Below are 25525 nucleotides of genomic sequence, written 5' to 3' on the forward strand. Positions count from 1 at the left end.
TTTAAATATTAAATTAACTCTTTGCTGCATGATTTTTTTATCAATTGAGTTTCATCTGGTCGTGTGGTTTCATGATTGCTGCTCGGAATCAACAACGTACAAGAAGTGTCATACTGTTTTTAAAACTATTTTGCATTTGCTAAAAACCAGTGACCTTGAATATTACAAAACATGTTTTATTTGGAGTTAGAGTGCAAGCCATCCCTTCCTTCAGTGACATAGCCACCCTCCCCTTCAGTGACATAGCCACCCCTTCCTTTAGTGACATAGCCACCCCCTCCTTCAGTGACATAGCCACCCCCTCCTTCAGTGACATAGCCACCCCCTCCTTCAGTGGCATAGCCACCCCCTCATTCAGTGGCATAGCCACCCCCTCCTTCAAGCCACCCTCCTTCAGTGACATAGTCACCTCATTCAGTGGCATAGCCACCCTCCTTCAGTGACAGCCACCCTCCTTCAGTGACATAGCCACCCTCCTTCAGTGACATAGCCACCCTCCTTCAGTGGCATAGCCACCCTCATTCAGTGGCATAGCCACATAGCCACCCCCAGTGACATAGCCCCCTCATTCAGTGGCATAGCCACCCCCTCCTTCAGTGACATAGCCACCCCCTCCTTCAGTGACATAGCCACCCCCTCCTTCAGTGGCATAGCCACCCCCTCATTCAGTGGCATAGCGACCCCCTCCTTCGAAGGCATAGCCACCCCTCTCCTTCAGTGACATAGCAAGTTTGCCACCACACAAGTTTGGTCATGCATGTAAATTTCAGATCATTTGCATTATTCATTCATTTAGAAATATTTTGTTTTAAAATGAGCGAACACAAATATATTTACATAGCACAACCAAACCTGCAGGCTGACTATATGCCACTCCCTACTTTTGATTAGCTACGTATGAAAAGCAGATTATCTTTTTTTTCTCACCGAATCGTCAAAGTCACTTTCTTCTTGGCCTGCAAAAGGAATGAAGGTCAGTATAAAAAAAAAGTTGTCGTTCAAAAAAATGCTAATAATCAATAATAATTAAACAATGTGGATGCAATCTTGATTGTGATTGGCAAAGAGCCTACGGATATTGACAGTTATTTGTAGTTGAGATAATTGTTCATGTAAAAGTTGTAAACAAATCGGGATTTCTACACATTTTACAAACTGTTTTTGCTTGAATTGTTGCAATGACATAGAAAAAAAACATAGAAAGTGTTATAATATCAGTCGGAAAAGCTTTCCTCGAGTACTTACTGCAAAAAGATAAAAGTGACCTGCAAAAATCTTTTAAGGTCAAAGCACAGAAAACTTTATGGCTTCCGTACAAAATAGTTTAAAAGCTTCTGTATTCATAATTCTTAATTATTAGATGAAGTTGAGCATGATATGGAGTATTATCAGACCGAGGTCAATGTTATCTACCATGAGAAGTTTGTGTTTTCACTAGTCACATTAAGAATTATGTCACCTGCAAATGATTTTCATATTCATTGAAGATGGTAAGGCTTTGAGAATTATCTTAAAAACCCCAAAGCCAATTACAATCAAGATTGCACCATCAATGTGTCATAATACCTTCTTCTTCATTACTAATTTGAGAATTGCCTTGAAATCTCCTTGAAAATGTAAAAAAGCACATTGGGTTTACCTTACTGTAATGGTACATTGGGCTGGGTTCACCATAATTAAAAAAACCATATGGGTTTACCTTACATTACTGGTACATTGGACTGGGTTCACCATAAGTAAAAAAGCACATGGGTTTACCTTACATTACTGGTACATTGGACTGGGTTCACCATAAGTAAAAAGCACATGGGTTTACCTTACATTACTGGTACATTGGACTGGGTTCACCATAAGTAAAAAAGCACATGGGTTTACCTTACTGTAATGGTACATTGGGCTGGGTTCACCATAAGTAAAAAAACCATATGGGTTTACTTTACGTTACTGGTACATTGGACTGGGTTCACCATGAGTAAAAAAAGCACATGGGTTTACCTTACGTTACTGGTACATACGTACATTGGCTGGGTTCACCATATGTAAGATAAAAAATTACAAAAAAGCTTTCAAATGAAATTCCCATTCCTGTTCAAGGTGCTTAAATTAAATCTTCTTTGACTATACATACATACTTCATTAAATTCTGAACACCTCCATTCCTTTCCCTTTTCTCCTGGATTTGACTAACGACATCCCAAAAATTCCTGAACAAATTCACAATCATAGATGAAGTCAACTGCGCAGTTTATAGCTAATTGTATTCAAACCAAAATAATAAATTCAAATTGATAAATACCGTCGGCTGTGAGAATTTTGAATTTCCAAGAAATATCTAACATCCCCCCACTGCAGGTTCTAAATGTTGCGCAGATCAATATTATAAGCATTCATTTGTTTTACATGTTATTGTGTGATTTCCAAAATAATAAATAACATACCAGCAACTTCTGTCCATCAATATGCCTTTGGTAAATGCTATCGATACAATCCAACAGGTTTTGCTAAAAAAATCATTTTGCCACATATTTATTCTTAGGGCCTCTTTTCACGGAAGTAGGGTCACCATATCAGAAAGGTTAGTCTAACAAGCACATTAAAAATATCTTCATTGGTTGTATGAGATGAAGTATATGTAGTCGCAAGGCAATCTTTTTTTGGTAGAGTGGTCCTACCATTGCCCAGTTTATGTACCATCAAAGATGATGGCATCAACAGCTTGTAGTGTTGAAAGTAGATAAACACATTTTGTCTCTGTAGAGCATTTATAGGGTGATCCTGGCGCTTTACATCAAATATATGAGCCACTGAAAAAAATAACTGTTGCTCATGCCGATTGGATCAATGTTTGGAGCTCACAATAAAAGTGATCACATAGTATTTTTGTATGTAACCTTTGACATGGCTGAATCAAAACACAAGTATAAAACATATTGACGTTATATCACAGTAATTGATAGGGTTAACCTTTCTGCTATTTTAACCCCTTACACTACATCCATGTAAACTGGTCCCTTAACTTATGCATATAGTCATCCCCTTTGATGTTGTCAGAAAGCTTTTATGCTCAAAACAGTTACTTTTCGTATCACAATCAAAAATTGCATGCTTGAGGTAGAAATAATGCGAAAATGAAAGAATTCTTTGAAATTGTGCAGACGCCATACCACAGCAAGGAAGTAGAACCAATTTCGCTTTACACATAATTCCAAATCATACAACCTTAAATTTTTCAAAGCAATATGTAAAGCTGAATAAGATGTATCAATGAAAGCAAAACAATAGATTTTATTAACTCAAACGGATGTAGAAAAAGGTCAATCATACACAAAACAAACAATGCACTCAACAGATAAAATATTTTAGAAAAATTTTTCCGCACCTCGCGAAGTAAATCAGCGACCTCGTTCTCCTTCCATGAAAGGACTTCACTTCTAGATGGAATAGGCATTCTTTACCTGTTATGGCAATCAAAATTAGCGGACTTTTTAGTCAAAGAGAATCATCGATGAATCGTGAAAGTGATCAAAATACAGCAGGCCGGAAGTCGAACTCGAAGAAAATCGTGACTCGTATATTAAATGAATTTTAAAATGCGGAAACGCAACTGGAATGCCAGAAACGCAATTAAATTAAAGCTCAGATTATTCATGACGTTCTTGTCAATCAGTTTAGAAAGAATTAAAATATGTATACGTTTTATACCGGCTGGGAGGTTCGTTTTGAAAAATAAATTTTCAAGAGGTCTCAGAAGCGGCCAGGGACCGACATAAACGATAAACAACATTTTTATTTTTTGTTTTTAATCATGAAGCAATTTGTGTTGTATTAAAATCATCGATGTGGCTTGATCGGGTTTGATGTTGACTGTTGAGACTGAAATTGGATTGTTTTCAACAATGTTTACCTCGTCAAGATGATAAAATTCACTCACGCTTTGACAACTGCAATGTGAATACCCTTTGTTTCTTCCTTGAACGATTCATATCGCTTTTAAATCATTTTTAAAAATTTAAAAAGCACTGACAATTTTTTTCAATTTTTTGGCAATTAATTGTAAAATTTTTTCTGACCACGTGACCACGATCAAGAATCGTAAAAGCCGCCTGCTGCAGCAGCCAATCAGATTGGAGGAGATGAAAAATACACTTGCCCACTGAACTTTCATGACAACGTTGTTATTGCAGTTCACTGCACTTACGATGATAAATCAAACATGGCTGCCTCGGCAAATTTTGGAAGATATGTATGTCAACTAAAACGGCTGACTTTTAACTATTGTTCTTTGGGTGGAAGTAGCAAAATGATGAGGTACACGCAAGTCTTGGAAATTCGTGTCCCCATGCCACGCATTTACTATGTTTTTAAAAACACAGGACATTCGTGAAGGAGAGAGTTGAAATAATATCAAAGTCGTACCCAAATATCGCAGTATACGTGACTGAGCGTCCCAACCGACATCCTCGTATTGTTGCGAATTTTCGTAAGTGATCATGACATGAAATATTTTCATTACTTAAGTATATGGATATATGCATGCACTCATTAACCCATCTGTCATATTAACATATTTTCTTAAAGTCAATGATAGCAGCATGGTGATTCCATTAAAAAACGATAGCGTTGAGCAGATTGACGCTTGGGTGCACAGACTGCGAAGTTCATCTGGAAAAAAACGACAGGATAAATACCGATGGCAGACACTAAATCCGTCTACTCAAGGAACTTGGTCACCTTATGTTAATAAGAATGCTGTTAATTGATTAATGCATACTTGAAAAGCAAGAAACAGATTTGAAATTTAAGAGTTTTCTTCTTCATTTATAAATTAATAGATTGTATTATTCCTATTGAAGCAATAGTTATAGATGTGACAAAATCAAATGCTGTGATATTATGTTGTGTTGTTATGTTGTGAAATGGTGCTGCTTTCTATCGTCCCAAATTGTTATTTTTTGTATGAGAAACACATAGGAATACACTGTTTTGATGCTAAAAAATTCTTCATCACTTGCTCTACTTGTGCTCAATATTCTGAAATGTATCATTAAATTGAAAGATATTGATGTTGAAAGCAAAATAAGAGGAACACTTTGAGTGGACTGAGAAACCAAATGTGTTGTAAAACATTGTTTCATGAGTTAATGGAGAAGAACAGCATCCAAGAGCTGATGTAGTAATGTGTAAGTTGCGAGAAAGAATAGCATCGAAAATATGTGCGATGTTGTGATATGAGAATGTGCTTTAAGGAAAGCTTTAAAACTCAAATTGAAATGCTCAATTGAAAGTGAATGCTATGAAGCAAATGAAATCAAGAATAAGTGTTATGATTGTTCATGTTGGATGACCTCTTCTTCAATTGAACTTTTACCTAAACTAGCATTAGGGTTAAGAGTTGAGAACATGCTTGTAATTCAAGTTTGTGCATGCAGATAATAAAGACAGTAATGTAATTTAGATAAACTGTCTTATATGTTGCCCTATCACATATGCTGTCCACCTGGCTATGAACTAAAGTCAATTGCCTTGTACTTCTGAACCACAACTACCATTTGTTATTTTTTGACATTGCTACTGAAATAATGTTTTTATTAACACTAAATATATTGATAATATTGTCTACTTCATTGCTTTTGAAAGTTTGATGTTTACAATATGAAATATGTATAACATAATTTAGACTTTTCACATTTTATTCCATTTTATATTGCCTTGTATTAATTGGATTGGGGCTAAGGGTGGTGCCAAAGGGGGGCTACAGCATCCTTGCCAGGGAACCACAGCCCTACGAATTTGTTTTTGAATGTTGCATCTGACAATGAATGATTTTATTATTTCAAAGCAAACTTCAAATTTTTGCGTTTGCTACGCTTTTACAAGCTAACGAATAGTGTGACCGAAGCCATCAGCCAAATTGCTTTGTTTGAAAAAAGTTCCAAAGAGAGCGTACGACTTATTAGTATTGAAAAAGCAACAGGAGCAGTATTTTATAAATATGTTTTGGACATCTACAAGATCGTAAATAAAGTTAATGTTGAGTTTGAGAAAAGATTTGAGTCATTATAGCTTTGAGGACTTGCTGCTTTCCTCACTAATTTAAAGACATTAATAGATGAAAACACTCTAATGGCTTTTGCTTTGTCATTCAATGACACAACCACCAATCGCCTCTCTAAACCTTACTAGATGTTCAAGCCCTTGCTGAAGAAAACTTAAGAACAGCAAAGCATCACAGAAAGAGTATCCCGCAAGTCTATTTAGAGAAATTATAAGCAGTGACGTAGCCAGCCCGCCAATTTGATCCTGCTATGTAAATTTTTCTGTGTTCACTCACTGTAAAAATAATAAATTTCTAAAGAAATGAATAATGTTAATGTTCTAAAATTTACGTAGCAGGACCAAAACTTACGGCACAAAATAGACATCTAACAGAAGGCTTACTCGACTAAAATCCATTGAACTAAATATAACTGGAAGGCTACCTTCTGATATATCGGTAACACACGAAATGAAGCCAAAATTTTGCGTGATCTGACCTCCAGACACGCGTTTCTGGTAGTCAAATCACGCGAGTTCGGCCTCGCGATGCGTGATTGGAAGGAGTGAGTAAAGAGTCTGAACGAATAAACTACATGTTTTGGCCAAGCTTTAGAAAGGAAAATTACTGAATTTATTTAGTTTTGCTGCGTTTTCTTTTGATATTAATACAGGAAATTTAAGTTTCTTGCCGACCAAATAATTTTTACCCAGAAGGCTTACCGATGGCAAAGGATTGTGCTCGGATTTTGGCGAAAACTTTCAAATGTAAAATCCCAATGGGTAAGTGTTTATTCATTGTATTCATAAAGTGTTTACACATTAAATTTATTCATTGTTAAACAAGATTAGCTTATTGAGTCGGTGCCTGTCGCTTGTTTTGCCTTTATTTACGATCTCCCTCGTATATTTTTTACCGTAGTTGAAAAGACGCAGTGTGAAATATTTGTCTGCGATATGCTTTGTCAGTTGAGTGCTGTGATCGTCTTCGATAACAGCCTCGTTAACACCATCTTCGTGATCTCTGAATAGAGGAAAGGTCGATTCCAGATTAAAATGTTGGCAAACTGCAATAATCATACTGTTCTTCAACTTTGCCCTGTTACTAATATGCTGATTGTCGTTGCCTGTCACCGTTGCTTTGAAAACGTGTTCGCAGAACTCTGTACAACGATACACCGCTGTGGATGGAATCTGTAAACCACCGTTGTTCACGAAGTTGACGAAAGCTGACGCTTTTCCAGCTTCATGATATTTTGTGGCAATATAATCATGGTCATCTACGGATAACGATTTTGGTAAAGGACAAAGGCATCGTTTGCATTCTGGGCAAGATAAATTGTTGACTAACTTCGAAACTATGTATCCTGCAATATAAAATATAACGTTCGAAATAAATTCGCTGTTGCCTTCTTGGAGATGTTGCACCATTGCATTAATTTTATTGTCAGTGTCTCGGGCAGCAGTTTCTTGTGACTGATTATGTAATGTGGGTGAATGTTTTCTTGTACGAAAAAGTGGTATCAGGTTGTTGCAGCCAGTAAAGTCCAAACAGTTTGCATTTTTTGATGCAGTAATGGCATTTCTCATCAACATTTTTCAAGGGCATACTTCATTTGGAGACTGTTGGGGTTGTTGTTCCATCCACCTCTTGAGCGAATGCAGGAAAACAGGAGTTCAATATGGTCCTGTGAATATTTGTAGGTTAAGAGATACTTGAATGGATTGATGGATGAAGAGAGCATCTGTGTTGCCATTGAAATAGTGGATTTGATGCAGGTAACAAACCCAATTACAAATGTTTTGCTGAGATGTACAAATTGGTTGAGAGGAAGCTGTGTTGGTTTTAATGATAGTAAATATTCTGCTGATGATGATAACACTTCTTGCCATGTTTCCTGACTTGAAAGCGAAGAGGTGCCTTAAAACCCTTACCCAGTGGATTCCGGAATTAAGGATGTCAAAAGTCGGTCGATAATGCGAATAAATGTCACTGTCCCATTACTGCCAGAGAAATTTGGTTGTTTAGCGGATTTGTCTAAAAACTCAATAGCATTTGCCACAGAGGAGCTCAATGTTTGTGCAGCAAGTCGCACATTCATTTTGTGTTTGTGAAAGTTAAGGTGATTACTTAAGTTTGTTTGTTAGGTTTAATCCTTCTTCCATTTGTAGGTTTTGAAGTTGTTCTATGTAACTCCACTTTATAATGTTTTCCTTGCCATCCTTAAAAGAACCAAGTTGGGCCAGTGCATTGCGTGCAAGCTTTAACATATGGCAAGGGTCAAGAATTACAAACACATCTTCGCCAGTAGTTGGATGGGTAAATGAAGACCGCATTTCATCATATGTACCGTTAAAGTTGCAACCAAGACTTTCAAATGTATGAAGATTTACAGCAGTACCATCAGCTGTTACAGACCATACCTTTAAACCTGCCTTTGATGCCTTTTCAAGACATTGTATTACCAATGATGCTTGGTCTTTACCATTGATTTTGTCAACCAAAAGTACCCAACGGGCATTTCCAATGACTTCTGGTGCCAACTAATAAAAATACTAGTGCCTCAGAAGCCAATTTCTCTGTTTTATGATTAGGAGTGTATCTCCAAGATTAACAAACCCTGAATACTGGTCATCTTCTGGATTCCATATTGTTTGTTTTCATTGACATTGCATCAATAACCAAACAGCAGTCTCTGGAATTTGGGGAAGCAGCAACTTCATTTGATAGTGATTGGAATGCATCTTTAATGAAACCAGGGTCACATTTCATGGACGAGACCATTTTTCATCAAAGATGGATTGGGTAGTGGAACAATGGATCGAACATATTTATAAGCTTTTGGAGAATAAAAATATAAAGTAAGTGCAAATTCTTTGATTTCATCAGAGTATCTTCTGCCTGAACGAGGACATTTTAAATTATCTCTAATATTGTATAAAAATCCCAACTGAGTATCATTGAAAGTGGACAAAAGACTTTCTGCCTCTTTGAATTGATCACCAACTTATCTTTTAAAATCTTGACAACTTCACCCATGGTTTCAACCTTTTGTTTTGTGCGTCTCAGTTGTTGTTGCAAGTTTCAATTTTTGTTGAAGCTTATTTTTAAACAAATCTCTTTTTCTTCTGTAGATGTTTTGGAGATTTTTGGGTGGAGAAGTTTCATCAACGGAATCAGAGGTAGCTGCAAAAGGTCTTTTATTTGAAAGCTCGAGTCTATTCAGCAGTGCGTTTGAGTGGGTTGTAGAAGTTGAAACATTTTGAACATGCAAGCTATTGGACATGGATGGTATGGCATACTTTTTTAGTCGGCATTTGCCATTTTGTGAGGGGGGGACAATGTAGTCAGTTAGTTGAAAATGGTCACTGCATATCGATGTGCACTTTTGCTGTCCATGGTACTTCAAGATGGTTTACTTGTTGAACAAAATGCTCCCATAATTTTATGGCTGCCTTGTTTTTCATGGGAAATCTGTAATACATATAAATATTCATGATCTAGTATTTTAAATATTATACTTCCAGTAATTTCACTACAAATCCTTGTCCAGTTAAATAAAGTTGTAAGCCCTGTACTAACAATATGATACCAGTTATATCTACTTTACACTTTTACTGTGAAAAGTATTATTTTATTGCAATTGTGACCAGCGAAACAAATAAATACTGTATATGACTAAACTGTCAAAATATAGAATTTATATATGTTAGTATTTAACTGAATTTTATTAAAATTTCATTTTGTAGTTGAAGCATGTTTAATCTTTCCAAATTGCAGTTTTGTTTGATGTCATTTTTCAACTTATGTATTGGAATTTTACCTGTGAAAAGCAACAGTTTCTGCACCTATGTGGTGAGAAATAGCCCTGTTCCTGCACCCAATTATCACACATGTAAGTGGCATGTTTACTGAACAATCCTGAATACTTATCTTTGTCCTAAAGACGACAATTATGCAGTGAAAATAACTTTTGTTTGCAAAATCAAGGAAATATACGCTCTAACGTTAAAAAAAGGACTGGGGTGAGAAGAAGCTATACTTGTTTTTCTTCGTAAATATTACTTTAAAACATAATTTTGCTAACGTTCTGTTATGTTAATGTCATTATTGGTTTAACGTTTTTTAAGAAATTTTTAAAACAATACCATGCAAATTTGCAAGATGTCAAAATCGCATTTGTCGAGGCTTGTTAAGTTTGTTTTTTCAAAAAGGCACGATTGCTTGATTGATCTATTACCGTAATCAAACTTACTATAAATGACCTGGAAAATTTACATTTTTTGCAATTTACTTCCAGTTTTTTTTCATAGTTTTTGCAAAATCCGCTGTCAAAATGACTAAAACACTGACATATTTTGTTTTGGTCGTGTTTATCACAAGCGTGGAAAGACTGGGAACGATACTGTCGACTTAGGCTTCAAATTTCTGGGCGAAGGTAGCCTTCCAGTTATATTTAGTTCAATGACTAAAATCGTGGCGTACTTTTCACTACGCATGCGTGAATTCCCATCAAGATACTTTCACAAAATCAATATGGAAAAGTATTGCACGAGAATGCCATTTTACTAATAATTCAAGTTTAAAGCAAAAGTTTGCCAAAATTTTTACAAGGAGTTATCATCTTGCGAAGGAGATAAGGTTCCAAGCTTTTGTAGTGTGAAACGATATATTTGTAAAAGCATCTATATTTTCTATTATGATCTGGCGGAAGTATCTTACTGGAAGGCGTGTCTCCTTAGAATTTGCTTCAGAAAAGGAGGGGACACGAACATCAAAGGTTCCGACGCGAGTGGACCTTCTGTTAAGATATCTATTCTGTGCTTACGGGCTGGCTTTTGAAAACAAGTTGTGTTTTTTTAAGATCTACGTGCATGCAGTAATTTATAATGAGATGTTTCATTTTATCTTAAAACTTGAAGATTTGTATCGAAAATTTATTAAGCAACAATTTTTAGCGTGTTCACTAAAACCAAGGTTCAGCCTTCCTGTTGGGGATCCTTATTCGTAGCCCCTCTGTCGAGTAATTCCTGGCGTTTCATCCATCAAGTGGGTTCTTGTTTGCAACAGCAAAGTTAAACTCAAAATTATGAATTTTTTCTGAAGGACAAGCAATATAAGACCTTATTTACACTTCATCAAATTTGAACGACCTTAAATTTTGGTTTTATGTATTAACAAGATAGTACATACTGAATGTCTAAACATTGTCACGTTTCGTTAGTCCAGCATACTTTCTCTAAAACATAATTTATAGAACTGGCCATTTTCGTGTTTGGAATTATCCATTCTCCAACTAGAACTGACCATTTTCGTGTTTGGAATTGTCCATTTTCTAACTAGAACTGGCCAGTTTGGAATATGTGAGGACTTAGGATGACCCCAGCTGCCCTGCTTGTTGATAAAACCAAAGGTAAAAAGGCGGGTGAGCGAAAATATCATTTAGCGATCCCTTGTCTTTCTGCTGACTGACAATCAAAATCCACTATGTTTTTTTAACTACTACAGATGACCGCGCACTCATAATTTATGGCAATATAGGTGGATATGTTCCAACCATTAAGCTCTAAGATTATGGCTAAAAGTTCGTCACTGATGACATGACAGAAACACAATCAAAATTTGACTTTGTGGTATGTCTCGTTTAATCTTATTGAATAAAAGTTCAACCACGGAAATTCTTAAAGTGGAAAATTCTGATCGCTGCTTGAGCCACTTTTGTTATATAACCTGCATTTGCACCAGTCATATTACAAAAAAAGCTTACCAACGTCTCTTGGACCAGAGTATTTCTACTAACATTCTTTATTTTTTTAAGAAATGTATTTTCTCTGGTAATATGTTCTCCCTAAGGCAAAAGTTTTCACAAAAACGATTAATTTATTTGCTACTAAGGGTATTATCGGAACGCTGACATATTTTCAAACTTTAGCTGCATATTCTGTAGTAAAACATGTACGACAGCCGAATGTCAGTGCATGAGAACAGTTTATAGTTGTTTAATGACATCATTACAGCACCAGTAGCAAATATTCAAGATCTTATACCATTGACGTATTTTTGAATTACGACCTTATAGACATCATAAGTGCCTTGTTGTCCCTCGTAGCTACATACAAACCCGAAGAGATTTAACAATAGTTTTTCTTTTCAGCAGCAAGTCACATCAATCATCTTGATTAATAATAGTATATTTTACTTTACTATATTACTTGTATCGTAGCGCTTAAAACTTTGTAAAATAGAAACTATTGTAGCTAATGAAATTACACAAAGCTCAGAATTCTTTGTCATCTCAGCTATAGATCAAAACCAAAAGAATCAATAACTACATGGAAAAATTAAGCTGATCAAACTTAATGCGAGCTGTAATTTGCGAAACACCAGAATCTTGTTTTTCTTACACTAAAGCAATCATAAAATAGTAAGTAAAATCCTTCCACTCCTCCTCTTTGCAAACGAGACAAGTTTGCTCAAAAGCAGAGAGTCTTAAGCTACAAGTCCCGAGCTTGTGACCGGTATATCGGAGTTAAAAGGTGAAAGGACAGTTACTTTGGTAACGCTTTACCCTTTTGCATGTTTCAAATTTAGAAAGATTGCTTTTGGTTCTTTTGTATGGCACGAGGATATTATCATATTACTTTTCTCGCTCCCTTATAAGATCGCGTTTTCTCGTCTGTCGAAAGTGGTTTTAGGTTGTTTGAGTGAAGCCAGATAAGGAAAAAGTATTAGAGGTTTGAGATTGAAGAATTGAAGTAATTGTCATGTATAGTTTCTGTAAGAGCAAGTGTGTAATTAATTGATTTTCTAAAAGAATCATATATTTGTGCTGGATTCCCGCACTTGGTACCTTACACAAAGCACTTCATTCAACGCGTGGTGTGGCTGCGATGTAGATGACAATGGTTTTGTTGCCGTTTTCTTTGAGTTTCGATATGTTTCAAGCATGAATGGTAAACCAAATCATTTAAGAAATAAAAAATGTTTTAAATATGTTTTCACAGGCTTATGCAAATCGAGGAGACTTTTGGGAGATTTTAAGAGCAGAACAACGCTCCGAAATCGAAGGTCGAAAGCTCAGTGGCGGATCTTGGATTAGTCAAAACAAATTACTGCTGCACATTTTGGAATATATTTACTTTTCTAAGACCCTCAGAGACAAGTCCATTGGTAAAATTATATTCTTAAGAGTTCAAAACTAATAGTGCATTTCTGAAAGTACTTTGAATTTCGAATTAAGTATCTTTAATTTATTTTGCTCGCTGCTGCCTGCTGTGACTACCCCTAGATCCGCCACTGCAAAGGTTTGCGCCTGCTCGAGAATTTCAAAAACTTCAAAAGCATATTTTATTTCTCTTATAAAATAATAATAATGCAAAACAGGTAACATTGAAAAAATGTTTTGATTTTTCCTACAACACGCGTTGAAGATTGATTTGCAAATTCTCTTTATAGTTGATTTAATTGATTAAACTCAGATCGCTTTGCATGGAAACTCAGCTATAGACCAATCACCGCACGCCTTTTTAAATAGTTTTTCTTTTATATAAATGGTTACTGACTACTGAGAAAAACATGGCCGGAAGTCTACATTGATCTACGTACAAAATGAAGTAAGGAGTGTGACAGTGTACCTTTATTACTAAATCTAATTATTTGTCATATATGATCTAAACTAGAAGTTACTATCGCAAGGAGAAGCGCTGCTCCGGACTCCGTGTCATTAAAAAATTGGTAGGAACAGTGCGACACCGTTAGGAGGAGAATGGGCCGAGGCATGTCAAGAATAGTGTGCTGCCATTTTTGAGGAACTTTGGATAAAAGTTTCAATTTGTACATTCTCGTGAGGTTATACCATTGTTATAAAAGAAACAGTGTATCATCCATCAAGTGCCGCTTACTGATTCCGACATGTTCAACTGCCAAATATACCGTCTCTCAAATATGGCCCATATACAAAGCCAATTCTTCTGGATCCGGGACTTCGATATTTTGAAAGATACAAACCTGAAATCTAATTTCAAACTTTAAGAAATGCTACATGTTGTGCAAATAAATTAGATCTCATTTTGATTCTGCGTTCCGTCTTTAGTCAATGCAATTATTTATGACAATCGATCTTTAACCAAAAAGTTGTTCATTTACATCTCTCGAAAACTACGATTAACAAATAACGATTACAGAGACGTTCACAATGGTTTTGAATGACAATTACTCGCTTTTTCGTATATGGAACATACTTCATCAATTAATCTGGTATTGAAAATAATGGATTCGCCAACAACCAAAACACTTGTTGTATAAATCACCAACTGACTTCTTCTTTCAGTTTTAAGGTATTTTTCTAATAATGACGAAAGTTCCCTTTCACGGAGAAACAGGGTGACTACAGAGAAGTTTTCTTTCATTTCGAGCAAGACTTTTTTATATTCAGACAACATTTAACATCAATATAACATCATTCCGTCAACATTACTAGTTGGGATTGTCGGTGCTTTGTTGAAGTAACTCTTCGCTTTGGCACTGTTAAGGAAAATCAGCAGAATATTTATCAGCGGCACGGAAAAACCTGACACCAAAATCCAGAACGAAAACTTTAGCGATGAATTGTCTTTGCTGGTAAATCCTTCTTCAATTTCGCTACTCTTTATGACATTTTTCTTGATTTGTTGATGATAGAGTCCCGAGAACAAACTGACTGCACACAGCATGAAAAAGACTGAAATTAAGATGTATCAATTAAGAAAATCCAATACCAGAAAATCATTTCATAAATTAAGCATAAAAAAGTTCTTTTTTTAAAGTTCCAAATATTCTATTGAATTTAAATTCTAATTTTTAAATTCTATTCTTCAAGTTCTAAATTTTTCCTCGTTTGTCACTTACATGCAGCTCCATTTGCAATGTAGAGACCAAGTGACCCAAGAACGACATAAGACGACTTTGTAAACTCGTTATAGAAACTAAGTCCAGCACACAGTATCAGCATTAAACCAGCAAACACAAGACATGCAATTACAGCATACAGAATCTTCAAATTGAAAACACCTTCAAATTCTTTGAATACTGTAGATAAAGATATTAAGAGAAATGACAGACATGTATTATAATATCACAAACACAAAATCAAAAACAAATGCCAGTTTTTTACAGAAAAGCTGTTTCCCATTGATAAATATATAGCATTGGAAATCAGGCACGGTCAAAATGTTCTATTCAAAACACAACATTCCCAATATACTGAAATTGATAATCAAAAAACGACTTTAAGTCTACAACGTCAACTCTAAAGTACGGGATTCTACATCCATTCAGTCACGCTGTTTAGAGTTAAGGTTTGACTTCATGCAAGTTTAAGCAAATGCTTATTTGACTTTGCCGACAGCCTGCCGTACATACACAACACACATATAACCTCAAAATCAGGCACCATGCAACAAATTTGGTAATTTCCAGAAGTTAGTTTTATATCGTCCCAAACGCTATAGAAACAACACGATATTTTACTGGACAGTTCACAAGACTTGTTATACAAGATATAGGCTCTTGGTTTTTCATATTCTAGGATCGTTAATGTCATACAGTGTTCTTAGAGAAATTCATTTTGTGGTACGATTCATTTCTTATTACTTGAATTGACTAAGGCTCATAATGTTTTTTGGAAAAAAACCCCAGAAAACATTAAAGAGTGTAGTACATCCAGTTCAACATGAAAGTGCTTGTTACAAAATTCCTTCATTGTATTTTATACGTCATTTATGTGTTATATAGTCGGCTATACATCGTTTGGTATCGTACTTGCTCTTGCCTTACGTCAAGGCAAAATGTTACTTTAAACTTAAACAATAATAATTGAAGTAATTAGCAGAACGTAACTGCTATACCGAGAAAATAGAGCGCACAACCACAAAACGATCATCTCGGACAAGTATAAAATAAAGAAGGGCTCACCTTCAAAGCACTCTTGCTTGATTTGACTGTGAGCTGTGGGTTTTCTTCCCTGGCAGCCTCTTATCAATCCGAACTCTATCCAGCCTCGGTTGCTGCTTTTGTTTTGCACGATTTTTTCCACTTCACAATGCACCCAGTTATTGCTTAACAAAGCTTGCATAACAGCCGCCGTAGCACCAAGGGCAAACAGTCCTGCGAAGAAAAACAACGCGCCTCGACGGCACACTTTGCCCATTCTGTAAGACAACACTAATCTTTTTATTCAAGCCGAACCTATAGATGGATTTTACTTTTCGCAAGACTATGAATTTTAAGTAAAATAAAACGAACCATGTACGTTTCGAAAATCTAAGCATTAAAAATCGTTTATTTGAATGTTTAGATCGTTCCTTAGTAACATATGAAAAGTATGTTTACACATGACTTTGAAAGGAAAATATGTTGTAAAATATACTGGAAAATTTTCCCTCGAGTAATTTGTCTGCGAAAAAGCGCAGAAGGCCACGCCTTTCTTTTTCGAAATCAAAATTAACATGCAGTCTGTATTCTAAACAAAAAACGTGTATAATAATGTGATCCATACCGTTCTTGAAAGTTTCTCCTAGTTAATGTACTCATTTGTGCAGTTTGATTTAATTAAGCATGCAGAAGCCTAAATAATTGAGGGAGGGGAAGCAATTGTTGCTGTACGTTCGATACAGACGACTCGAAAACGACCTAAACTTTCATCATTCCATTTTCAATGTATGAATCATCCGCATGACGTCCGTTTCAAGTAACGAAATTCGGTCCGAGAGTTTTTCCCTCGATGAGATTAATACTTGATGAGGACACGTGCCTGCTGCCAAGAGAAAAGTTGAATCGATTCGAACTAGTCTATGGTTAGAATAGCTGTGTGTGATGTCCGATTTGCGATGGATTTTGACTACAAAAATGCGCTATTCAGAACCATAGATCTATACAGGCAGGGCTGGCTCTACCAGCCGATATCTCACACGCTTTTGGAAATCCATATAGTAAAAAATTGTTCACAAAAGTTAGCCCTACAAGGCGAGATCTCGTCTGATAGGGCTGGAATTTTTTAACGTAATTGCCGTTGGTCTGGCTAAGCCTAGAAGTTTGCAAGTAAACAGAGTGAAAAACAGCCTTACACAGGGCTCGCGTCTCAGAGTTATTTTTAATTCAAATGGAACCTCGCAAGATTTCATGTGAGCCATTTTTTTTATATTTCGCAAAGTATATTTTGCCACCTGAACAGTAAAACTGATGTTTAACCCGTCGGACAATTTTTCGGTACGAAAAACGCTCTAATTTTAAGAAAAATATAAGCGATATAAAATTAAATGAATTACGTTTCGACGCGTCTTTTTCAAGCAACAAAATCACAATTACGCAGCATTCATTTGTAATTACGTAGGACGCATTCATTTCTTCGGTCAAGGTCCAGAAGCATCGAAACGCTGTAAAATCATTAAATTTTATATCGCTTATATTCGTCCTGAAATTATGTTCAAAAAGTATATTATACTTAATAACAAAAAAAGGATCACAATTGAAAGTGAAAAAAGGCAAATATCATACTTAATTTACTCAAACATTCCACAAAACATACCCTGACATACTCCCGTATTAATCCGTTGCAATTCCACGAGTAAGATTCGACTTGTTATCCTTTGGATAATCCAAAGTACATCATGTAATCGGGATCTATCGGTTAAAACCACGACTTCCAAAAAAAATCATCCTGCATGTAGCCTGCATGTGATCTCGTTTCACACATACGTAGACTTTTCAACAAGACAGTTTCACGATTACACCAGCGAAAGGGCGGAGAATCTAGAAAAGAACGCTTATATCTTCCAAAAAAATCTTACCCATGATAGAAGCTGTCTCTAAACAAAGGTTTTACTACAAAGTTATGCCTGCAAAATGCAGCAACTTGAAACTCGCAAAATTGTTCTATCTGCATAGCTTGTATTTCAAAAACGAGAAATGTACATCTCTTTTTAACGACACAACACAAACGTTCAAAGGAAAACACAAACGTCGTTTGTTACAAAGGAAAACACAGGTGTTGGTATCTCCATAAAAATCATGTATTTTTCAAAACCTGCAACGATTAACTCTCGCAAAATTTCCACATTACTCTTCAAACATGTTTCAAACCTCAGAGAATCAAGGTTCACGTGACATTTCATATTCCAACACATCTGTATAAATGACATCTAACATCTACACAGTAATTTAAAGTAAAATACAACAATCGTGTATAGTTCATTTATACAATATCAAACTCCCTCGCTTGCAATAAGCATTTGATTAAAAATTACGAGGGGAGTTCGTATGAAACAGCTATCGTAAACTCTTTTCAAAAATCGAATGTTTTTTCCTATAATTGGTCACAATTTAAATCTCACCACGATTTTTTATATTAACGTTACAGGATAGGGCCAAGCCACAAGAGGCAACTCGACCGGTCAAAATCTATGTGCTGTCGAATGGCCAAGGACAGGCTAGAAGAATGTGCCACAGTCGCTAGTTCGACAGATAAATATGATGAAAATAGATTTCGCTGACTGCATGATTATGCAGAAAAGTCATTTGATTGAATTGCCTATAACACAAGAGTATCCTGTATATTTATCCTGTATTCCAGAACGATAAAATCCTTTATTGCCCTACAACAAATTCTATATTCCTAGCAAAGTAGGAGTTATGTGGGTTATAAATCTTTTTCATCCACATCGTCTAAGTTAATTAGCTCTAAATCTTCGGCAAGTTTACTGGGTTCACCTTTACCATCGTCTCCTTCTAAAGTATCCGAAATACCAGAGGCCGAATTTAGTAAGTTTTCGTCGTTTATCGAGCTTAGATCCTCGGGCGACATTCCTTTTAAAGTCGACACGATTAGATCTTGTACGAAAAGACTTCTATTTGCTCCGCTCGTCCCTAAATCCACTTCTTCGCTTTCTTTAAGTTCGTTATCACAACACCTAATAAATATCAAACACGAGAAAAATTTCAAGAAATAGTCCAATGACTCAAATCGTTCAAACTAAAAAATCCCACCAGTTTGATCAACATGCAATCGAACAAAAAATGAAAACATAAAAATGAAGCTGGATTTACTTGACACCATCTTGACATTCAAACAACAATACAACGCGCCCGCTGATTGGTCTATAGCTGAGTTTACATTAGCCTGTGCAAATCGATGTGAGCTCAATCATTTAATCTATCAAACTGAGTATTCGCAAATGAATCATGCATACATTAAAACACTTGCTGTTATTTTATAAAAGAAATAAAATATTTTTTCCTGTTTGCAATGGCTTATGCAAAAACTTGGAGACGTTTGAGAGAACTCTCGACCTCGCATTGATCTGCTCTCGAGTTCTAATGAAGGTCTCCTCGGTTTGAATAATCCCGTGCTAACACAGTAAACATCTTTCATTTTTAAGTGAATGTGTTTATGTTCATTATAATAAATGCTAGGTAATATCAAACGTGAATAATATCAAGTGTAACATATAATATCAAATGTCCTAATGAAAGAGATATTCTACAAAGTCCAACTTCACTTCTTCGATAATCATAATTTAAAAAATAAAATATGTTTGCTTTTTTGGATAGGCTTATGCAAATCGAGGAGACCTTTGGGAGAACTCGAGAGCAGATCAGTGCAAGCCCGATACCGAAGGTCGAGAGTATGCACGTGCTCGAGAGTTCTCGTATTCAACTGTCGAGTAAAAAAATTTACGAAAGAAACACAGAAGTACGCAATAATATAATTGTATTTGCATGCATTTAATTATAAACTGCACATTCATTGCAAATCATTAAACGTCTGCGTCTTTCGTACATGATTGTTTTAAACCGTTATACATCAAACAATTTGCCATGCAAAACACAAGACGGTAGAAACTTTGAAAAATGTTTGTTTTGTCTGAAACATTATACGAATATTTAACACATGCAAAAAATTCAATACTAGTAGCAAAGTGTTAGTTGTCACTTTCGGGGCCCGCGAGCATCGGTAGATGGCGGATGTCCCCTCTTCCCACTTTCCAAAGAAGCAATTTCTTGGGTAAAATTCTACCTCCCACGTAGTGAATGTTCTCGTACTGTCCTTACGCCACCAAGCCCCCACACACACACACTTAAACACACTTTTTCACATTACAAAACGAAATAAAGCAATTACCTTGTTAAAAGAAATGACGAGTTGGAATTGTTAGAAGTTTCGTTCCGCGAGGTCGGCTGCGTAGTCGACGTTGTCGCTGACGCAGTTGTATTCATTGGTCTTCTTGGCAACCTTTCTAATCTCTCTCTAGTTTGCTGCACTTGTTGCCGTTCGAACTGCAGTTGCTGCTGTAAAAGTTGCAGTTGTGATTGCACAGACTGCTGGGATTGTTGCGCACTTCGCCGCACACCGGAAAGTTGCGACAAAAGTTCGGCTATTGGGTCGATTGTATCGCGCACAGATGGTGGGTTAGGCACAAGCTGGGGAGTGGTTGAAGACGAGTTTCCTATGTTCTGATTGGCCGTCGAGCGTCGAGTACGAGCTGGTCCCAGGCTTCTACCACCATGAAGAATCCGCCTCACACGACTTCCCGTAGGTTCATCGTACAGAGTTGTTAAAGATAACAAATGATGCTATATACGGTCAGCCTCCCGTAAGCTTACTATTGGGTACCACTAAGCTTACCACTGTGTACCACTAAGCATACTACTGTGTATCACTAAGCTTACCAATGGGTACCACTAAGCTTACCACTGTGTACCACTAAGCATTCCACTGTGTATCATTAAGCTTACCACTGTGTACCACTAAGCATACCACTGTGTATCACTAAGCTTACAACTGTGTACCACTAAGCATACCACTGTGTATCACTAAGCTTACCACTGTATATCACTAAGCTTACCACTGTGTATCACTAAGCATTCCACTGTGTATCATTAAGCTTACCACTGTGTACCACCAAGCTTACCACTGTGTATCACTAAGCTTACAACTGTGTACCACTAAGCATACCACTGTGTATCACTAAGCTTACCACTGTGTATCACTAAGCTTACCACTGTGTATCACTAAGCATACCACTGTGTACCACTAAGCATACCACTGGGTATCACTGCTTACCACTGTGTATCACTAAGCTTACCACTGTGTATCACTAAGCTTACCACTGTGTATCACTAAGCATACCACTGTGTACCACTAAGCATACCACTGGGTATCACTAAGCATACCACTGTGTATCACTAAGCTTACCACTGTGTATCACTAAGCTTACCAATGTGTATCACTAAGCATACCACTGTGTACCACTAAGCTTACCACTGTGTATCACTAAGCTTACCACTGTGTATCACTAAGCTTACCAATGTGTATCACAAAGCATACCACTGTGTATCACTAAGCATACCACTGTGTACCACTAAGCTTACCAATGTGTAATTACTAAGCATACCACTGTGTATCACTAAGCTTACCAATGTGTATCACTAAGCATACCACTGTGTACCACTAAGCTTACCACTGTGTATCACTAAGCTTACCAATGTGTATCACTAAGCTTACCAATGTGTATCACTAAGCTTACCAATGTGTATCACTAAGCTTACCAATGTGTATCACTAAGCATACCACTGTGTTTCACTAAGCATACCACTGGGTATCACTAAGCTTACCACTGTATACCACTAAGCTTACTACTGTGTACCACTAAGTCTATACCACCAAGCATATGTACCCCTAAGTATATACAACTAACCGCATATGTAGTCTTAATACCACTAACCTCATAGCAAAGAGAACAAGACATGCATATAAAGAAGACAAAAAGGATATGAAATCGCGTATTGATTGGGACTTGTGTTCCATAGTTAGATGAGCAAGAAAATCATCTGTTACATGATTTGGATCACCACGAGGTAGTGCTGCACAAATTGGGCAAACCTATTTTTCAAAAATGAAAACATCACTTTTCGGTATTTGGCATAGCATGTACATATATATCAGGGTTAGATTTACTGGTGGAGTGCGGAAAGGTGCTCGCTCCTTTTTGCCTTGGCTGGAATAAAAATATTGAAATATTGAAACCTATGGCAAGCAATCAAGCTAAAGCAATCTTGATTTGTGTTTAATAGAGAACACTACCAAAAAATATCTCCAAATTAAGGTGCACAATGTAATAAGCCTTAGCAAAACGAGTGCAGCATGTAAGGTGACGTGTTCACCAAAGTGTACACCAAACTAGACACTGAACCCCCTAAAAGATCATTCTCGATCCATTCCTGAAATAGTTGTAAATTAATTTCAAATTATCTGCTCGAAACACAGAGGTTGACTTGCATGTGCTTATTAGATCAAAAGTTTCACTAAAAAATTTATGAAAATACAATTATTCAATTATCCAGCACTTCCAATTCCATCTCTTTCCGCCAGGGCAAAAAAGCAAAGGAGGAAAATATCAAATATTTCCAAACTGAAAACACAGCTGACAAATTAGAAAGTGAGAGAAATTTGCAGAATTTGCTTATAAATTAGTTTCAACTTGGTTGCAAAACAGCAAAGAAATGTTCTATGGCTTTAATGTTTAGTATTCTTAAATCCACAAACTTTGAGGATTTTATCACCTAACTGACTTTTGCTGACTAGAAGAAGTGCATGTGTCTAAGAGTCATAATATCTTAGCTCTAAATTTGTCTTATAGGAAAGGGAGAGCACTTGTAAACAAAGCAATACATGCATTTGTAAGAGTGCGGACACATACTGTCCATTACATTTTGCATTATAATCATGGTGATTGGCTAAATGTGGTCATGTGAGTGTCTTGCCGCCATTTTAGTTAAAATTTTATCATAACTATTTTCATCCAAGAGTCACGTAACAAAAAAATTTTAAACTGGTTTATGTTGCATTCTTAATAGCAGCAATCAAAGCAATCAAAAATGTAAATGTATGCACTTCCTAGTGGTAAAAATAGTACTGAAAGTTGCATAAATTACACCCACTGCATTTAATAAATGTTTTTCTATTACTACAACATCCAGGAACAAGTAAATTCCAAAGCTAACAATTGCTGTTTGATGCTTTACATTTGCCAGTTTTTAGAACAAAAATGGACGATGCTCGGTAATTTTACTTAAGGTGTACCAACTCTTTCTTATGAAGGGTGTTGCATGCAACAAGTTACATTATTAAATTAGCTGGTAAAGGTTGCAATCTACTACAGTTTTGGCTGGGAGTGAGTTCCATTTAAAAAACTCTTTATTGTCCCCTGTAGCAGATCGGCAACAATCACCTAACCAAATAAACTGCTATCAAAAAATGCTTAAAGATACATCACTAGTTCTTCAAACCATTAAGATAACTTACCACCTCGGTTGAAGAATCCGGATGTTCAGCCATAACATGTTCTATCAAGTTACTTTCCGTAAAACCAAGCTTGCCACACAATGGACAGCAAAATGACTGTGGCTGATCGATTGTCAATGCTTCGCCACCATAATACAGTTCTGAATGAAACAAAAAAGTGCTATACTACGCAATTACATTATGAGCTCGAGATTTTTATGAGGTAATAGTAGATGAGGAAAAAGACTATTCATACTACCATTCACATTATGTCATATATGGTGGCAACTAGGTCTTCTCTAGAATTAACTTTTGAAGAAAACAATCAAGTTTCTTAACAGAAACCTGAGTTGAACGGGAAATGGCAGGCACATATTTTAGCTACTTGCCATGTATTGCTTTGCCACTTGCTATCCAATGAAAATTCAACGTAGCAAGTGGTGTAGCCAATCAAATTATTTCAAAGCATTTCACAATACAATACTTGTATGATTCTAATAATTAGTGTTACAGTTATTGCTATCATAATACTCCCGGCAGACTGCATAAATGTTTCTAAAATAGTTGATACAAAATATTCTACACACCAAAATCACTTCTTGTTAAAATACATTGCATTGGATGATCCTTTGTGTGTCTTGTTGTTGAGGCACCACTGTCGTAACATTGTGCACAAAGATCATAGTCGTAACATATCAAACACTTGAATCTTTTACCAGTGAAGTTGTTCTTACCACAAGAATCACAACTTACACCTAATAATAAAAGACTTTAAGTTGTTAAGTTGTTTTGACTACGTCAATAATGATGATAAATTGTCATCATGAACCCAGTATAAATATTGTCGCATGTTTGTAGATGTAGATGGTTCAACAATTTCAACAACCTTAGCTGTGGTCATCTTCAGGATCAAGAGAAGAGTAAAAGTAAGGTCTGTTATATTAGTTGTCTGGTTTATATGTCATTGCATTGAGTGTGAAGGAAATGTGTGAGTGTCAATTATGTAATGTGTTCATGGATTTAGTCTAAAGAAATGTGCTCGATTGTTTGAGGTTGTGAATAAGTAATTTGAAGGTTGTATAATTGTTGAGATATGTTAAGTGGATTTTGTTCGAAGTTGGTAAACCAACTTTCTGACAATATCCCCGTTGTCTGTTGTCACAGTTGTAAGTAATGCATTTTGCCGAGTTCCAGCCAATGAGTGTTTTGTCAGTCGGTGATGTTTGGCAATGTGATTGGTTTGGTCTTGTGTTTCTTTGTTAGTTTCTTCCAGTGTTCCAAATATTTTGTCAGCTAATTTTAAATAATGTTATATCAGGAAGTCTTTCCACACATCGCGAACAAAAAGGACGAACACAGAGTTAGCATGCTGAATATCAGGAAAACAGACTGTCGTATTCATATTTTTTCTTAAGATTAAAATTCAATTAAAATATACATTTAGAGATATGATACCACAGTCAGCCATTGACATCACCAACTCGTAGCATCAAAATATATGTATAATCAAAGACTTCTATAGCCTATAGGGTCATACTCGAGAAATTTCATTGAATATAAAAGTTAAAAACAGCGAGCAAACAAAAAAAATTTAAATACCTTCATGTCTTGACATCTCAATGTATCAATGTAGAAATTTACGACGTACTATGAATGACTACTACAAAAACACAACAGACTGAACTGTTAAGAAGTTTGGGTGCTTTAGGTTAGCGTACTTTTTTAACGTTTCCTTAGGTTAATGTAGCATTTAAGGACCCGAGAAACACATTCAAACATACAAAAAGGTCATTTTCAAAGCCGAAATTGTTTAAAAATACAAAAATATGTACATTTTATTTTCGATTTGTCTGAGTGTTTCGACTTTCGAAAAGCTAACATGGTTTTTAGGAATGGGAACTAATGTTGAGCCCGCAATAATACTACAATCACTGAGTCACTGATATGTCAGTGGCTGGAACTCAATACAACTGTAATATTAATATTATAGTTTACTGGCTGGATCAATGACTGCAATAAATGCAAATAACAGATGGAGCTGCCAAGAAGGGGGGACTCATAAAAGCAGCCAGCCTGTATATTGCATAATCTGATAAACACAGCATTAGAAGAATACTATGAATTCAAGGACATTGCTTTATCATTGAACTATTAATGTCTATGGGGGAGATGAA

At 36.1% G+C, this 25525-nt stretch overlaps 4 protein-coding genes across 6 annotated transcripts in view; 1 reads left to right on the forward strand and 3 right to left on the reverse strand.

Moving 5' to 3' along the window:
* Positions 1 to 3570, reverse strand: part of LOC124443739 (lymphocyte cytosolic protein 2-like) — a 32501-nt gene extending 28931 nt beyond the window's left edge. For 2 of the 3 annotated variants that reach the window (XM_046994255.1, XM_046994253.1), the window contains exons 1-6: positions 3380 to 3555; positions 2439 to 2501; positions 2297 to 2355; positions 2133 to 2204; positions 1567 to 1607; positions 928 to 956 (exon numbers count right to left, since the gene is read on the reverse strand). In XM_046994255.1, coding sequence (XP_046850211.1) covers positions 928 to 956; positions 1567 to 1607; positions 2133 to 2204; positions 2297 to 2355; positions 2439 to 2501; positions 3380 to 3448 — 333 coding nt within the window. In that variant the 5' untranslated portion in view covers positions 3449 to 3555. Of the gene's footprint in view, positions 1 to 927; positions 957 to 1566; positions 1608 to 2132; positions 2205 to 2296; positions 2356 to 2438; positions 2502 to 3379 lie in introns of all 3 variants that reach the window. The other variant, XM_046994254.1, reaches the window with a different exon arrangement.
* A 568-nt stretch (positions 3571 to 4138) lies between these two features.
* Positions 4139 to 4881, forward strand: LOC124444012 (39S ribosomal protein L43, mitochondrial-like). Its single transcript, XM_046994576.1, has 3 exons — positions 4139 to 4308; positions 4374 to 4480; positions 4579 to 4881. The coding sequence occupies exons 1-3, from the start codon at positions 4214 to 4216 to the stop codon at positions 4758 to 4760; spliced, it is 384 nt and encodes a 127-aa protein (XP_046850532.1). The 5' UTR covers positions 4139 to 4213; the 3' UTR covers positions 4761 to 4881.
* An 8767-nt stretch (positions 4882 to 13648) lies between these two features.
* Positions 13649 to 16332, reverse strand: LOC124444044 (clarin-3-like). The gene is made up of 3 exons (XM_046994613.1): positions 15986 to 16332; positions 14921 to 15100; positions 13649 to 14753 (listed from the first exon to the last, which is right to left on the reverse strand). The coding sequence occupies exons 1-3, from the start codon at positions 16218 to 16220 to the stop codon at positions 14482 to 14484; spliced, it is 687 nt and encodes a 228-aa protein (XP_046850569.1). The 5' UTR covers positions 16221 to 16332; the 3' UTR covers positions 13649 to 14481.
* Positions 16333 to 18059: 1727 nt separating this feature from the next.
* LOC124444609 (E3 ubiquitin-protein ligase KCMF1-like) lies at positions 18060 to 25219 on the reverse strand. The gene is made up of 6 exons (XM_046995222.1): positions 24951 to 25219; positions 23939 to 24106; positions 23373 to 23512; positions 21843 to 21950; positions 20190 to 20611; positions 18060 to 18978 (listed from the first exon to the last, which is right to left on the reverse strand). The coding sequence occupies exons 1-6, from the start codon at positions 24964 to 24966 to the stop codon at positions 18708 to 18710; spliced, it is 1125 nt and encodes a 374-aa protein (XP_046851178.1). The 5' UTR covers positions 24967 to 25219; the 3' UTR covers positions 18060 to 18707.
* Between the last annotated feature and the right edge of the window lie 306 nt (positions 25220 to 25525).

Source organism: Xenia sp. Carnegie-2017, unplaced genomic scaffold, assembly GCF_021976095.1.
Source record: "Xenia sp. Carnegie-2017 unplaced genomic scaffold, XeniaSp_v1 HiC_scaffold_21, whole genome shotgun sequence".
NCBI classification, from domain to species: domain Eukaryota; kingdom Metazoa; phylum Cnidaria; class Anthozoa; order Malacalcyonacea; family Xeniidae; genus Xenia; species Xenia sp. Carnegie-2017.

Excerpts from the sequence above, each read along its gene's own strand:
- LOC124444012 (XM_046994576.1), top strand. The coding sequence starts at position 4,214 with ATGGCTGCCTCGGCAAATTTTGGAAGATATGTATGTCAACTAAAACGG. Across the intron at positions 4,309-4,373 it reads GGAAGTAGCAAAATGATGAG|GACATTCGTGAAGGAGAGAG; the intron begins GTACACGCAAGT and ends TTAAAAACACAG. Across the intron at positions 4,481-4,578 it reads TCGTATTGTTGCGAATTTTC|TCAATGATAGCAGCATGGTG; the intron begins GTAAGTGATCAT and ends ATTTTCTTAAAG.
- LOC124444609 (XM_046995222.1), bottom strand. Across the intron at positions 21,951-23,372 it reads CGGATTCTTCAACCGAGGTG|GTTTGCCCAATTTGTGCAGC; the intron begins GTAAGTTATCTT and ends TTTGAAAAATAG. Across the intron at positions 18,979-20,189 it reads TCGTCATTTCTTTTAACAAG|GTGTTGTGATAACGAACTTA; the intron begins GTAATTGCTTTA and ends GATATTTATTAG.
- LOC124444044 (XM_046994613.1), bottom strand. The coding sequence starts at position 16,220 with ATGGGCAAAGTGTGCCGTCGAGGCGCGTTGTTTTTCTTCGCAGGACTG. Across the intron at positions 15,101-15,985 it reads CAAGCAAGAGTGCTTTGAAG|TATTCAAAGAATTTGAAGGT; the intron begins GTGAGCCCTTCT and ends CTTTATCTACAG. Across the intron at positions 14,754-14,920 it reads CATTGCAAATGGAGCTGCAT|TCTTTTTCATGCTGTGTGCA; the intron begins GTAAGTGACAAA and ends TCTTAATTTCAG.